Here is a 16903-nt window from a genome sequence, read left to right as displayed (position 1 = left end):
TTGTCTTTTTTTCCTCCTTTTCCCTTCACTGGTACTACTTATCATGGGAGGACTGTCTAGTTATTTAAATGATGAAAATCATTAGCAGTATCCTGACACACTTTTCTGACCTCAATGTAGCTTCTTTTTTTTTGTGAGGCATTTGGGGTTAAGTGACTTGCCCAATGTCACACAGCTAGTGAGTGTTATGTGTCTGAGTCCAGACTTGAACTCAGGTCCTCCTGACTCCAGGGCCAGTGCTCTATCCACTGTGCCACCTAGCTGCCCCTCAATGTAGCTTCTTACCCTCATGCAACCTGATTGATCTCAACTTCCTTGATGCAGCTTCCTGACCTAGGGGCAAAAAAATTCCAGCCATATGTAATTGTTGCCTTTCACATGTGGGAGGTGACTGAGACCATACAATTTGCTATACCTTGATAACTGCCTGACCAAGTGTATTTCTAGATGGAACGGAAGGGGACAATGTCCAGAGAAACTGAGTGCAAATGTATCTTTGTTGTATATCCTTGCTGTGCGAAGGTGAAGCAAACGTCATTTTCTTGAATGTTTGCAAGTGCCTCATTTCATTCCAACATCAAACTTGAACTAAGAGGCTTTAGCAGATAAACACCTATACCAACAGCCTAACAAATTCAGGGAGACCCAGAATCTCACACTTGGAGGGAAGTTCAGACACCAGCTCATCAAAATAGACTCTAAACAAGAATTTCCGCTCTGATATATCTAACAAGGGGGATTGTTGGGAGTGTTTCAGGGTATCTCATTCCACTTCTTGATTGTCTTCTTAGGAAGGTGTTTCCTTACATTAATGCTTGCTTTAGTGTCTTAGCATCCTTTACCTCCTTTTTTTCCCCTAGAGGTGCCCTCTAGGGCTACGAAAACCAAGTGAAATAGTTATTTTTCCAGGCAGCATTTTAATGACTTGAAGGTTCCTGACTAAGCATTCAGTTCTCCAGGCTAAACATGCCCTGCAACTGGGTTTAAGCTGGCATGATCTCATAGCTTTTGTCCATCCTGGCTACCTTCGTCAAGACACTCTTCAGCTTTCTGGTGCCCTTTCTAAAATATGGCACCAGAAATGAACATGATAATACAGATGGGGTCTGACCAGGGCACAGTCCAATGGAACTATCACCTCCCTAGTCCTGGCGCGTACATCTCTCAATGCAGCCTTAGGGAATATTGGAAATTTTGTCTGCTCAGTTACACTTCTAGGGAATTTGTGGTACACTATAATCCTCAGGTCTTTTTCAGCTTCATCGACTGAGGTCTGGTGATGTCTCCTTATTTTATATTTGGGAAGCAATCTTTTTTGTCCCCCCCCCTTCTTTAAGCTAAGAAGACAACTTCACATTTATCTCTATCAAATGCATCTGGTCAGATTTGTTGAGATAATCTGGCTGGTCAAGATCTTATCGGATCCTGAATTTAGAAGACAATTTGTTTTTTATCCCCTCCCAGCTTTGGATCATATGAAATTTAGCAGCTTTCTCATCTATGTCTTTATCTCAGCCATTAGTAAAAATGTTAAATAATCCAAGAACAAGAATAGATACCTGAAGCATGCTTCAGCAGGTTCCTGACCTCTGGCCTAAGGTATCATCATACATCACACAGTCAAAAATGGATCAGAGACTTGGAGCAGAATGGGACCTCAGAGGCCATCTGATTCAAGATATTTATTTTATAGATGAGGAAACTGAGATGCATAGAGTGTAAGTGATTTGCTCAAGGTCAACAAATAGTAATTATCTGAGGTAGAAAACAAACCCAAGCTCTCTGAGTTATGTTGTGCAGGTAAATGTTTAATAACAAACTACTCAGAAAAACAATCACCAAATCTTATGCCCCACCCACTTCTTAGTTTAATCTGCATGATTAACATTTTCCCCCTCTCTTGCTCAAGTCTAGACAATCAACAAAACAATTAAACAAGCTCAGAGTTGTTGCTTTTCTCTGATTTCTGAGGTGGAAATTCTCACACTGAATTTTAATGATCAGTTCTCTGGAGCTGGTTGGAATTGGCTCCAGCCCTCTCTAGCCTCTGTCTCAAAGTCCACTGCTTTTTTTCCATCACATTCCACTGCCTCAAATGATTATTGACTCATCTTTGAGTGCAGCCATCCAACCACCATCGAGTTCATATCTGCAAATTTACCCAAAGAAGAGTGTGAAAGACTAGGTAAAATGTGATGACTAAAATCTGTCCAGCTACATCTACAGCATAGCCCTGATTTGCCAATCTAGTAACTTGGATCCAGAAGGAAATGAGGTTAGCGGGCTTGTGCTGTTCTTAATAAACTCATTTTGGCTTTTTCTGATCAACCCTTGCTTTCCTGGATGTTCAATAACTATCCCTTTAATAATGAATTGTAAGAGGTAGCCAGGAACAAAATGTTCATAGATTTTATTTTCTTCCCTTTTCTAAATTAAAAAAATTTTTTTTTGGAAAATCAACACATTTGCCCTTTTTCCAACCCTGTGCTCTCTGCAACCTTTCCAAGATCACTGAAGTGGCTCGGCAATCACACCTGCCGGTTCTTTCAGTACCCAAGGATGAAACTCATCTGGTCCTCCAGGTAAAGGCTATCTTATATCTCCCTTCCTATCTTGGTATTGACTCTCCTTTACCAATTATTGTCCTGCTCTTTGCAAACTATACATCATTCTCCCTTGGCAACAACCAAAAAAGAAGAAAGAAAAAAAAATGAAATAATGGCCTCCCTGGGTTGGCATGTATCATTTCTTTATGAATGAAACATGCATAGTTTTTAAAAGATTAGAAGCAAATGGCTGGTTTTGTGTACAAAAGGGAGAGATAAAAGAGTTAGGGTACAACAAGCAAGCCTTGAATGTCAGCTCAGGGAAATGTCAAACACCCCCCTTGATCTATTATACAATATAACTGGTCCCTTTGGCCTTTCCAAATAATTTTCAGTGAAGACTATGCAAAAGTCCTGGCATATTAAATATTAATCAGGCTCTTCCTGAATTGAAGGATAAAAAATTTCAGCTTTTATGCCAGAAGGGACTTGAATCAGCAAGGATTGTTTGCTTCTTTGTGTACTTCATGTTTTGTTTTAGATTTTTCTTTTCTTTTTTTGTATATTAATTAGAAAGATTTGGAAAAATAAATGGTTCTGAGCCTATTTCTGGTGACTCCATAAGCTATACCATAGCCTCTGAGGGAGAGTAAGGAGAGTGGTTCTACCATTCATTTATTATATGACTTCACCTATCTTCATTTATCCTCTCTGGGATTCATCATCTTTATGTGTGAAATGAGGAAGTATGTCCCTTTTGGTTCTTAAATTCTATGGTTTGATAATACTACCAGATATGACAAAACAAAAAACTTCACTCAGTCCAGTTGTTGTCCACTTTCATCTTGCCTTTCCTAATCCTGGACAGCAATACCAAAGATACGGATCTCTGTACCCAAAGGATGTCAAGTACTAAGTATACTTACTAGCTGTGTGACTCTGGGCAAGTCACTTAACCCTGTTTGCTTTAGTTCCCTCATCTATAAAATGAGCTGGAGAAGCAAATGGCAAGCCAATTCAGTATCCTTGCCCAAACTGGGTAACAAAGAGTCAGACATGGCTGAAAAATGATTGGACAACATCAACTAAGTACACTCAGGAAATGAAGAAGGAGCCAGATAATAACTAATTGAACTAATCTTGGAAGGTGAACCCCATAAGAACAGTGATTACAGTTTAAACATCTGGAGAAAAAACAAACCATGCTTAATGTGGGCCTGCACCAAAAGCCCCTCAGGAAATAACTAATGGCTGCTGATAAGCTAGGCTTCTATTCATAGGCTGAAGTTTCTGGAAGATACTATCAACTGGAATTTTATAAATTAACTGGAGAAAACACAGTCTTGGAAGGGAGAAAGGGGAGTTGCTGAAAGTATAAGGAACAGTCTGAAGGTTCTGCCTTTACTGAGAACAATGTGTGCTAAATTCTCCTGACAGCAAATAATGGAGACAGTAATTCTTTGAGCTTCTTTTTTTTTTTCTAAGCTTTTTCTCCAACTGAATGCAAGTTGTGGTTTTTTGTGTTTTTCACTCCATCAAGATGCTGGGTACCACATAGAGAAGGGAGGGTAGCTAAGGCTGGTTGGGCAGTGGAGGGGAAATCATCGATAGATAAACAGTGGGTATATAAAAAACTTTTCCTCTTAGGCAGAATACAAATAAACTCAGGGGGGATTTAAGAGTGAAATTGCAACATCAGCATTGATTTTTTTTTTTAAAGCTACATTTGTATTATTCCTTCAAATCTCACTTCCCCTCAACTTCCACTTTACCAAGGCCCTCTTTATAGGCACCTGTTAAATCAAATTTTTTTTTTCATTTCAGACTGTTCCTACATAGCCAATAAACTACTCCTGACACCAACAAGCCTCAGGATTTATCTTGCACTGGGGATTTGCGCCTTCTGAGACCTAATGACGAATAACTCCATCGCCTCAATTTTGGTAGTGGGATCCACTCAGTGCTGATTCTCCTGGCCCACCTCATCTATCACAGACCCAGGGGCTGGGTTACTTCAGGAAAATGAGAGATACTACTGCAAAGGGGCTTTTAGAGACTCTTTGATATTTGAGATTTTACGTGTTACCAGATTATCAGGTTACCAGTTTAGATTGTTATGTTTCGTTCTTGTCCTTAATTCCAATGATGTCTTTAATGTATTCCTTAAGTCATTTCACTAAGTAGCAAACATGGTAATAGAAGAACAAAACCCAGTTATGAAAACAAACAACAAGAACAAATAATAAATTGGGAGGGGTAATAGGCGAGATTCTAAAATACATATTTATAATATGAAAGAAGAAATATGTTTCTGGGTGAAAAATTACACAGACATTCTTCCTCTGTGTGTGTGTGTGTGTGTGTGTGTGTATGTGTGTGTGTACATAGTGAGTTGGAATCCAGGATGTATTTAGAATCATTTTTAAAATTTGGGGGGTTTTGTTCCAGATTTGTGGTTTCCTAGGAGTGGGTAACTCCCACCGTGAGAAAAGTATCCACCAAGAACTCATTGCATCTTAGAGGTCTAGAGAGCTATTTAGGACAAGAAAAGGTTGAGTGATTCATTTATTGTCATACAGCCAGTATGTATCAGGGATAGCACTTGACCTTGAACCCAGGTCTTCCTGACTCTAAGTCTAGACTTTTACTCACTACATCATCATCATCATCATCATCATCATAAACAACAACAAAAAAAACTATACAATCAATTTTGAATGTTTCTGTGCTTTTTCCCTGGCTCCAGTCTTAGCCCAGAAGGTCTTCCTTCCTAACCTGTGCCTCATGGCTTCCCTGGTTCCCTTAATGATGTAGTAGTTCAAATCTAACATTCTACAAAAGGCTTTCTCTTATCCTTCCTCCTCCTCCTCCCACTGAGAGTGTCTTCACTCTGGGATTACCTCCCAATTCACTGTACACACATATCTATATAATCCTTTGCACATTGTCTCTTCCATTAGAATGTGAGCTCCCTGCTGACAAAGGCTTTTCTTTTTTTTCTTTTCTTTTCCTCTTCTTTTCTTTTTTATTCTTAGTGCTTAAACCACTTTAAAAAAAGTTTGTTGACTCACAAGGACTTTAGAAGCCAGAATCAAACCCATACCATAAGTATGAATTTCCCTCTACAACATCCCTGAAAAGATATTCAGCTTCTGTTATTCAAACAATAAGAAGTCCATTATCTCAAAGCAGCCCATTACATTTTGGGACAATTCTGATGACTGATAAGTTGGAGCAGGTCCTTTATGTTAGCTTAAATCAGCATGAGTATAATGTCCACTCACTTGTCCTATATCTGCCCTCTGAGGCCAATAGGAATAAACACAATTCCTCTTTCATAATACAGACTTAGATATCGGCAGACAGCAATCACATCCTCTCATGTCTTCCCTTCTCCAGGCTAGATATTTCTGATTTCATCAACAGTTCTTCAAATAGTCAGTTTTTAAGTTTTCTCCCTGTACTGTTCCCTCCTCTTTTGGACACGTTCAGTCTATAAAGTATCCCTTTTAAAATATAGTTCATGGAAGTGAATGCAGTACTCGATAAGTGGGTATGATGGGGTGTGGCACAAGCCCAGGTCTTTGCCCCTTGCCCCAAAGGGAATCAGGCTCCCCTTGTCTACAGGGCCCAGTCCCTTTATCTGCCTTTGAAAGCCTTAGCCTACCTTTTAATCTCATTTAGATACTTTTCAGTTCCTTCATTATCTATTCCCATTGTCTATTCAATCGCTTAGATGTTCCAATCTCTGGGAATTCTCACCCAGATCGTTTTTCCAGACCATTTTCCCAGACCTTTCCCTGATCACCCAAAGTATATATTCTCAGCCCTCATTTGGGGCTGAGAATCTCAGGCCCTGCAAGGCTGAGACTTTCTCATGCCCACCCATCCTTAGGGGTGTCACCTGGCCTATATGTTTTATCACTAATAAACTTTTCCTCTGGCTGAAGAAGATTTGAGTTGAATTCTTTCAGACAGGGCCCGGCACCATGATCTTGGGGTCCCACCCCAAAAGTCCTAGACCTCTTCAGGCAGACTGGGGCTGATTACAGAGGGACTGTCACCTCCCTTTGTGGACATTCTACTACTATTAATGTAATCCAAGATTTCATTAGTTTTAAGGGCAGCCAAATCATCATTTTGACTCATTCTGAACTAAAAGTCAAACAAAAGTTCCCCACCTCCCTACTGGCCCACTGGCCCAGGAACAGTACACAGGTCTGGCCACATCTCCTCCATTATATCCTTAAGGAATTGATTTCTTGAAATCAAGTTCAGGAATTTATATGCATTCTTGTTAAATTTCATCTTGTTGGATTAAGGATCTTTTTTTGGACATTGATACTGGTATGCAGTAGATTGTAGGATTCTTCCTAAATGTGGGCTGATTGATTTTGTGTATTCATGATACTAATTCACTGGAGAGCAGCCCACTGACATTATCAAAGTGATCTTGCTTATAATCAGGGAGTAGCCAAAGTCCTTAGAGCACCTGAGAGAACCCTAATAAATCTTCACACTACATAATTAATAGTACTTTAACTTTCCATTTCCTTTTTTTCCCTTAACTCCATTGATTGGGAGAAATATTCCCCAAATTAGAATGCCTACTTGTTCCTTCACTTTGTTTTGAGTATGTCCCTCTGGGTACAAAATACATATTTCACGGTGATAAATTCACACTATAAGTAGAGAAATTGTACACAAATATACTGCTATGTCAACTTTATTGATTTCCTCAAGATTGTAAAGACCTTCATTGTCCTACAATGTTTCTTCTATCTATCAGCATCTCAAAAATGACCCTGAAAGCCTTATTCATTAGCAGAGGAAGAAATTCTTCCTCTTAGGCTCATCTTAAGTATTGTGACTTCAATGGCCTGGGACCACCTCTGCTTCTGGGAAGGGAATGGCCCACACTCTAGAAGCTGATGCTCTGAAAAGCTGAAAACTGCCAAGGCTTAAGAACAGCTAAAACTCAATGATAAATGCCTTTCTTCTCCCTTCCCCAGTTAATCCTGGAAAGCTCAACAACCTGATCAATTTTGCTATGTAGCTAAACCAAGTAGAATCCCAACTAGCCAGCTATGCTATTCCCTAAGAAACAGAATAAATCCCAGTCAGGTCATAGAAAGGGAAGGTGGGGCTGCATTTGCTAGTTTCATCCCATTTATCTTCTATCCAAGTAAGCCATAAACCCAATGACTACAATGAAAACCACAAAGAAAATTACCATGATAGTCAATGCCACTATTAGGGTAGCTTCATAAACACAAGACTAGAGACCATATATTTCTAAATTTCACTTACCTTTCCCTCATGCATCAACATTCCAAGAGAAATTCCCCAGCTTCTCTACAGTCTAGTAGTTAAGTATCTAAAGACAAAAAAAATTGTCTTTGCTAACCTAAAGGAGTTCTTCAAATTATGGATAAATTAGAATGGGTAATTAATGTGGGGTGATGATCAATTCATAGATGATAGATTTCTAACCAGCTGTCAAGAGAAAGTTAAGTTTGTCTGAAGCACATCTCTAAACTTAGCAAATTATCATCACAGAATGCAGCTCCCATGATTTCTTATAAACAACAACAATAACAACATATTAGATGCTTCTGTGAGAATAAAACAATGAGTCTCATTGACCTGACCCAGTTTTTAATACTGTTTCTTTTTTTTTAGAGAGATAGAATGACATAATGGATAGAGAAATGGCCACAAAATCAAAAGGACCTGTATGTAAGTCTTGCCTCTGAAAAATACTGGCTATGTGACCCTGGGCAAGGCATTACCTTTTAGGGCTTTAGGCTGATCTCTAAGACTCTAAGTGGCAGAGAAGGTGCTGATTCATATTATTCACATTCACAAACATGAGTTTGCTCACCTGGGAGATCCCTATGCTAGTGAAATCACAAAGCCATACCTTAGCCTTTTATTTAATGACATTAATCAGTACAAAAAAAAATTTTGCATCTCAAATTTCATAATGTTAGTTTATACTAAAACTGGAAAGCTGCACCCCATGCATCCAACCATCAATCCCTACTCTCAGTCAAGTAGACTTCTGTGATATGAGAAGCAATGACATGGAAGAAATACTTCACTTGTTCCATTAAACCAAGAGAGCAGAAGAAAGAGAAAAAGTTAGAAGTTGCAAAGAGAAAAATTTAGGCTAGATGTCAGGAAAAATTAGACCCCTTAAAAAAATAAAATGGGATGACTCAAGAGATTTTGGTTGTCTCAATGGAGTCTTTCAGAAAAAATCTGGATATGACTGAGTTCAACCTGATAGATAGCCTCTGACTTCCCTTCTAACTCAGAGATTTTTTGATTTAAAGACCTAGATCTCCTTGAGACAAGAACTGCTCAGAAGTATATATGTGCACTCTCTGATATGTACATAGGCTATAAAAATGAACTCACTCTTTCAATGAAGCTCCAATACTCTGATCTAAGTGTCCAAGTTGAACAATGTTTAGATAAGAAAGCTCAGACCTACCCTGGGATAATGAATCCACTTAAATTCTTATTAAACTATTTACTCCATGTTAGGGGAGATGCAGGGGCATTTGATGAAAAGCACTCACATCTTCTTCACTGAGCCTTGTGCAGTCTCATTATGATCGTTGTGACTAACTATCCTAAGTTCTGAAAAGAGAAACATAAGCACCACACTTCTGGAGATTCACTCCCCATGGCTGCTTTTCTGAAATGGTAATGATTCACCCATTCCCTTGTCCTCCAACAGTCTCGGCTGCTGATAGAAAAATTATTCTGTGTCAGATATTTTTTACATTGTCTTTGCATCTCTAATTCCCAGGTTCCCCATAATGGATTTTTAGGAAGCTAGGAAAGTTAGCCAGCCAAGACAGGAGTCACATCATAAATAAGGAGCAATCTGAAAATATAGTCTCTTACCTTGCGCTTATTGGTAGGGCAGACATAGAGATAGCTCAAAATTGTCTTCAGACCAACTTTATCATTCAGCTTCTCATAGGTTGTCCCATAATCTGTTGACCTATAATTCAAAGGGAGCATTAATGAGTACAGAAGCTCACGTCATTTGGCTACTTGTCAATGTAATGCATGTTTTACATAGCAGTATGGCTCTCAAGAGGTTTCTGAATGATTCATGTGGTATATAATGATGTTTAATTATGTACACAGTAGCATCATGTGAGTGGTTAACATTTGCATTTAAATTGGATTGGTAAAAATTAAAACTCAATCTTTCTACTGCTCTTTAATGTATCCATATAGCATAAAGAGTGTGATTAATTCAAAAGGAAAAACAGCTTAGCATGTCCATTGTATTTGCTAAAAATCAGATGTGATCCTTGATTACTGTGTTGGAGAGAGATGGCATACTCTTCTGTATCTTTAGAACCCTTTGAGAGATGGTTCTTTGGGCTAATAGACAAGTCAGTTACTTAAGTTGTTTATCCATTATTGAATTACAGAGAATTCAGAGGGTCAGGATCTCTAAAGGTCACACAGTGCACTTCAGCTACATTGGAAGATGGAGTAGTAGTCTTACAGCTAGAAGAGCTCTCACAGGTCATCTAATCGGACCCTGTCATTTTGCAGATGATGAAACTGAGGCACAGAAGGAAATCACTTCCATAAGGCCACATAGGTAGTAACTGATATCCATCCCAATTCCAGATGTATGTGTATCTGGACAATAAGTGAGATTTCAAAATTTTTCCTCAGTAACCTGTTCTAGTTCATTTGTTTTGTTTTGTTTTAAAATCCTTTTATTTGGAAGATTTTTCTCGATTATCATTTCATTCTTTTTTTATTTCTAATATAAAGGAATATTGAGCTAGAAAGGCCTTTAGCCATCATCTCATCTTAATTTCATTTTGCAGATGAGAAAACTTAATCTCCAAGAGGTTAGTGATTTGTTCAAGATCACATAGGTGAGGAAGGACTTGAACCTATATCATCTGACTCCTAATCTAGCTTTCTTTGCATGACATCTTAAAGAATATTTCTGAGTTGTCCTAAGTGGGGATGGAAAATTATTGGTCAGCATCTATTTTATTCTTAAAGACTCATACTTACATTCTTGGGCAAAATAGTCTCTATTCCTCAAATAAATATATTTGATTGTTAGGAAGAGCCTAATGGCAAACAGTGTTATCCATTTCTGATAGTGGTTAAGATGTGATATCCCTGACCCACAAGAGAAGCACTGTGGTATACTAGAAAGAAATTTGAAGTGAGAAAACTTACATGCAAACATGAGCCTACTTTTCACCTGAATAACTGCAATAACCTTCAAATTATTCTGACCTCAAATCCCTTCCCTCTCTAATACAGCATCCACTCAATTGCCAAAGTTATTTTTCTAAAGTATGGGGCTGACCGTGTCACTCTTCTACTCAATAAAGTCCAATGGCTCACTATTATTTCATGGAACAACTGTTGTTCATTAGCTTGTCATGTCCGACTCTTCATGTTTTTTTTTGTTGTTGTGTTGTGTTGTGTTTTTTAGTACTAAATGAATGGTTGAACAGTAAATGGCATCTTACTTAAGAGGAAAGGGAGGTATACCTTGTACAATTAGCTGAATTTGGAATTAGCTGAATGGTTGTACTCAACACAAATAGGTAGTTATTTACCATCCAGCATAAACTTAGAGATACACAACATATAGATCTCAGGAATCAAATGAATGCATGACTCAAAGCTAGAAAGGATACTGAATATTATAGAAGACAGAAACAAGCTTCAATAGGATCTCAACCAGCAGGCACATTAGTCTGAATATACCAACTATTTGCACTAGGGACTCTACTTGTTCTCTCAGTGAGGGAAGTTTTCAAGGAGGAAACTCTCTAATAATATTAAATGGAAATAGGAATAAATGTAAACTTTTGCACTTGAACTCCAGAAATCAGTTTCATAAGTACAAGATGAGGGATGTATCAAACATATTTTCTTTGAAAAAAGGCTCAATGTACTACAAGTTCAATGTGAATCAATAATATGATTTGACAGTCCAAAAAGCCAATAAGATCTTCAGTTACATTAACACAGGAAGAGTGTGCAGGCTTAGGTAGGTCATAGTCAGGGCACCATATATTTAGAGCTGTCAAAGTCTTGGGGGGCTGCTTATTTCAAAGCTCTAATTTTACAAATGATGAAATGAAAAGCTAAAGAGTTTAGATGACTTGTTCGGTGTCCTGCAGGTAATGAGGGAGAGAAATGAGGTTTGAATCCAGGTTCTCTTTGAAAAATAGAGCACTCTCATCTTTGGGCCACGCTGCTACTGAGCAGACTACACTAAAACGTACCATAGTTTCATATTATGTGAAGAGTGAAGATCAAGACAGAAATTCTGAAGAGGACAACATTGTCAACAAACCCACATCTGTAACATCAAAAGGGAATACGAACTGGTCTGAAGCCCAAAAAGCCTTCTTAGAAGAGCTCAAGAAGGATTTTAAAAGTCTAATGAGAGAGGTAGAAGAGTCCTTAAAAAATACAGCTGGCCAACTGGGAAAAAAGTACACTGAAGAAGACAAGTCCCTAAAAAACACAATTGGCCAATTGAAGAAGGAAGTACAAAAACTAACAGAAGAAAACAATCCGTTAAAAAGTAGAATTGGACAAATGGAGACTAATGACTCTATGAGAGAGCAAGAATCAGTCAAACAGAAACAAAAATATGAAAAAATGGACAAAAACATAAAATACCTCATCAGTAAAACAACCAACCTGGAAAATCGATTCAGGAGAGACAATTTAAAAATCATTGGACTACCTGAAAATCATGATGAGAAGAAGAGCCTCAACAGTATCTTTCAGGAGGTCCTGAAGGAAAACTGCCCTGAAGTCCTAGAAGTCCTAGAACCAGAGGGTAGGATAGCCATAGGAAGAATACACTGCTCACCACCTGAAAAAGATCCCAAATTGACAAAGCCAAGGAATGTGGTAGCAAAATTCTAGAGTTACCAGACGAAAGAGAAGGTACTGCAAGCAGCCAGAAAGAAACAATTTGGATGTCATGGAACCACAGTCAGGATTGCACAGGACCTTGCATCTTCTACATTAAAAGACTGCAGGATGGGGAACATGATATTCTGTAAGGCAAAGAAGCTTGGATTGCTGCCAAGGATCAACTACCCTGCAAAAATGAGCATGATTTTTCAAGGGAGGAGATGGATATTCAACAAAATGGGAGACTTCCAAACCTTCCTGATAAAAAGACCAAAGCTCAACAAAAAATTTGATCTTCAGATACAAGATTCAGGAGAAACATAAAAAGGTAAATGGGACAGAAAGATACAAAATGGTGGAATGTTTACATCCCTACAAGGGAAGATGACACTTGCAACTCTTGAGAACTGTATTGTTATTGCACCATGTTAAAGGAGTATACATAAAGGGGGTTGATATTAGTTGACTTTGATGTAATAATAAAAAAAAATCTAATCAAGTGGGTTGAATGGATCCAAGTAAGTGGATTAGTCTGATCTTAGAAAATGTACTGAGAAAGGAGGAGCAGACAAGGGTAAATACATTACAGGAAAAGACAGAAAATCCTATTACAGCAGAGGGAAAGAAGGGGGGGGTGAGCATTGTTTGAACCTTACTCTCATCAGATTTGGCTCAAGAAGGGAATAACATAATCAGTTAGGTATAGAAATCTAACTTGCCCTATAGGCAGTAGGAGGGAAAAGGGGAAAGAAAGGGGAAGGGGGTAGAGGGGAGGGAAGAGGCAGTAAGGGCAAAGGGGAAGAAAAGGGAAAGGGATAATAGAAGGGAGGAGAGACTGAAGGAGGTGGTGGTCAAAGGCAAAGCACTAGTGGGGGGGGAAGGAGAAAGGAGAAAGAAAATCATAAACAGGGGGAAAAAAGGATGGAGAGAAGGACACAGATAGTAATAATAACTGTGAAAGTTGAATCGCTATCTTTTTTTTTCTCTTCTGTTGAGTTTTGTTTCCTCTTTTTGATGGTTCTTCCTATTGGTTTTAATTTTTACTTACAACTTCACTAATGTGAAAATATGTTTAATAGGAATATAAATGTATAGCCTATATCAGATTGTGTGCCATCTTGGGGAGGGTGGTGTGGAGGAAGGGGGAGAAAAATTTTAAACTCAAAAGCATATGGAAGTGATTGTTGATAAATCAAAATAAATTATTGAAAAAAAAACCCAAAAAACAAAAAAAAAATAAAACTCTAGAGACATATAGGTATGTGTAGCACATTACATTTGGGAGTGTTATCAGGGAATTTGGGCAGTTAGGTGACTCACTGGGCTTGGAATCAAGAAGACATCTTCCTGAGTTCAAATCCAGACCTAGATCCTTACTAGCTATGTGACCTTGGGCAAGTCACTTAACCCTGTTTCCCTTTTTTTGCCTCATCAATAAAATGAGCTGTAGAAGGAAATGGCAAACCATTCCAGAATTTTTCCAAAAAAACTAAAAACACAGAAACAAAAACAAAAACAAAAACAAAACCCCAAATATGATCACAAAGAGTTGGAAAACACTGAAAAATGAGTGAACAACAACAACAACAACAAAAAACAGGGAATTTATTTTACTGTATTTTTAAAGGCTAACATTTTTTGAGTATTCAACTATAAAGGACATACTATTAAAGATATGAAAACTTAGCTAATATGAAACCAAATACCAAATTTTCTAAATGCTCCCTCACCCACCCAACCCTCCCCCCATCCATTATCCAATCCTGTCATTTCTATCTTCACAACATCTTCTCTCCACTCCTACAGGCACCACCCTAGTCCAGACCCTTATCACCTCTCACTCTAATTGGTCTTCTGACCTCCTTCCATCCTCAAGTCAGCTGTTATTTTTTGTTTTTATTTTTGTATTGTTTTGTTTTTGTCTGTCCATGTGTTTGGTTTTTCCCCTCAAGTGTGAATCTGATCATGTCACTTCCTTCCTCAGTAAACTCCAGTGGGTCTTTGTTACTCTAAGAATCAAGTATAGATGTCCTCTGGTATTTGAAACTCTTTACAACCTGGTCCTTTCCTATCTTTTCAGTTTTCTTATATTTTACTCTCTTTCAATGAACTCTATGATCTAGTTACACAAGCCTCCTTGGTGTTCCTCACCCACAACACCCCATTTCCCATCTCTGTGCCTTTGCTTTGACTATTTCCCATTCCTCAAATGCTCTCCCTCCTTATCTCTGCTTCTTAGGTCCTATGGCTTCCTACAAGACTTAGCTGAAATACCATCTCCTAGCTATTAGTTCTTTCCCTTTAAAGGTTATTGTCCACCTACTTTATCTTAAATTATGTTGTTTTCCATGTTAGAATGTGAGCTCCTTGAGGGAAGAGATTGGATTTTTGCCTTGCTTTATATCTCCAGCACTTAGCATAGTGCTTCTTAAATTGGAAATACCCACTAGAAGCTTGTTGACCAATTTACTGAGTGTACCAATAAAACTGAAAGGTGGTTTGTTTTGTTTGTTTTGTTTTGTTTTGTTTTGTTTTGTTTTTGCCATTTTAGGAGGACCAGGAGGAGATAGAATGGTGTGGCTAGAAACACACAGCCCTCCCTGTATGCATTCCCATGAGTAAGAAACAGATTAGCAGAGAGAAGAAAGGCCTTCTCTGAAGGAGGAATACCATAAATATGCATATGAGAATAAGTATGGCATATTCAGACATAGTGAAGAAACCAGTCTGGCCTGGCACAAGGACCAGAAGTAATGAGAAGTAATGGAAGATGAGTTTTGGGCAGAACTCTTGTGGCTGAGGTATTTGTCTTAAATGTCATATTTTTCTATAGACTTTATCTCTTCTTTTTTATTGTGATTTTGGGCTTTATTATTATTTTTTTAATCTTCACCTATTCTTGGAAAGCACAACTAAATTACTGACCTAATTTACATTACTGCCGTTGCGCTAACATCATGACTATATTACTGACCTAATTTACATTACTGCCTTTGCGCTAACATCATATGACTATATTACTCTTCCTTATGACATTATGCATCTATGAATCCTGGCCCAAAAACGTCTCTTTCATTAGCCTTTATGTGATCATTAAAGTCTTGGTATCTCAACACCCTGAGAATGACAATACAAGACATGAATTGTGGGGAATCATTGTACCTGCTGAAGGTTCCATTTGAGTCTACCTCAGCAACAAACAAACACCAAAGAACAAAGGCAGACAAATAAAATGAAAAGCACTAACACACTTGGAATTGAGCTAGGTAGGTAAATGTATCAAGTATTTTAAGTTTCCCGCTGTCAAGGACCTAGCCTTTGTCACCTTTCAGAGGCAATATGTAAATAACTGGAAATTGAAGCAGATTCAACCCCAGAGCTTCAGTTTTTCCAAATTTTGAGGAAAAGGGAAGGGGAAAGAAAGGGAATAAACTTTTATATAATGCCTACTATATGCCAGGCCCTGTGCTAAGAACTTTACAAATATTATCTCATTGAATCCTCACAACAACCTTGTGAGGTAGATTGTATTAACTGCATTTTACAACTAGAGACACAGAATCAAACAAAGGTTATATGTTTTGCTCAGGGTCACATATCTAATAAGAGTCTGAGGCCAGATTCGAATTCCTGTTTTCCTAACTCCAGTCCTTGTGTTCTATCCACTGTACCACCTACTATCTTATATCTTTATATCTGTAAAACTCTGATAATCCTTGTACTCAGATGCCTAACTACCATGGGGAAAATGCTGTTTTGCCCCAGTGGGCTAAGACACTTTCACGTAGGGACTGCCATCCTTAGGTCTCACCTCATGGTCATTCTATTGGAACATTCATCCATGTATCAAAATCAGCCTATGGAGTCCCTCCTCCCATCCTGTTCCCATAGTGGCCCTCTTGCAGAATCATCCTCTTCCTCATCTCATGGGGGAGGGAAAAAGCAAGGATCAAACTACTCCTCAAATGGGTGACACCCTTTCCCATTATAATTACACCTGTGGTCAGACTATTCTTTGCTTGTCACTACTATGACCAGCCTCTCTCTCAAGATGAAAACATTCTTCCGTATGGCTTGCTCTCTCTACCTCAAAGTGTACTTGGAAGGAAAATCATTATATATGTCGTAAATGTGGCATGGCAACAGCCATCGTTGACCTGGTTGGTATAATTTGGTCATCCTCTACCCTTACTGGTGCCTATCACAGTGCATCCATTACTGAGTTGAATCAAATAAGCATTTACAATTCACGAACAAAGACACTTAGGAATTGGTCCTTAAGCTGCCAGCTGTCATAAAGAAGAAAAAAGGAACAAAGTATTGAAAACATATATAATGATACACACACACACATATTCCCACTGTAACACAAGCCTTCTTGAATTCTAAATTTGTACCATTTTTCAACA

At 38.3% G+C, this 16903-nt stretch overlaps 1 protein-coding gene across 1 annotated transcript in view; it reads right to left on the bottom strand.

The window, feature by feature from the left end:
- SORCS1 (sortilin related VPS10 domain containing receptor 1) overlaps positions 1–16903 on the bottom strand; it is a 705676-nt gene that overhangs the window by 314775 nt on the left and 373998 nt on the right. Inside the window, 1 exon segment of the mRNA XM_078151070.1 lies at positions 9465–9564. Within this exon segment, the coding sequence (XP_078007196.1) occupies positions 9465–9564 (100 nt within the window).

The sequence above is a fragment of the Phascolarctos cinereus genome, unplaced genomic scaffold (assembly GCF_003287225.1).
Source record: "Phascolarctos cinereus isolate Bilbo 61053 unplaced genomic scaffold, phaCin_HiC Scaffold_3;HRSCAF=262, whole genome shotgun sequence".
Lineage (NCBI taxonomy): Eukaryota > Metazoa > Chordata > Mammalia > Diprotodontia > Phascolarctidae > Phascolarctos > Phascolarctos cinereus.
Note: the sequence above shows the minus strand (reverse complement) of the source record. Positions and strands in the feature narration are given on the sequence as shown.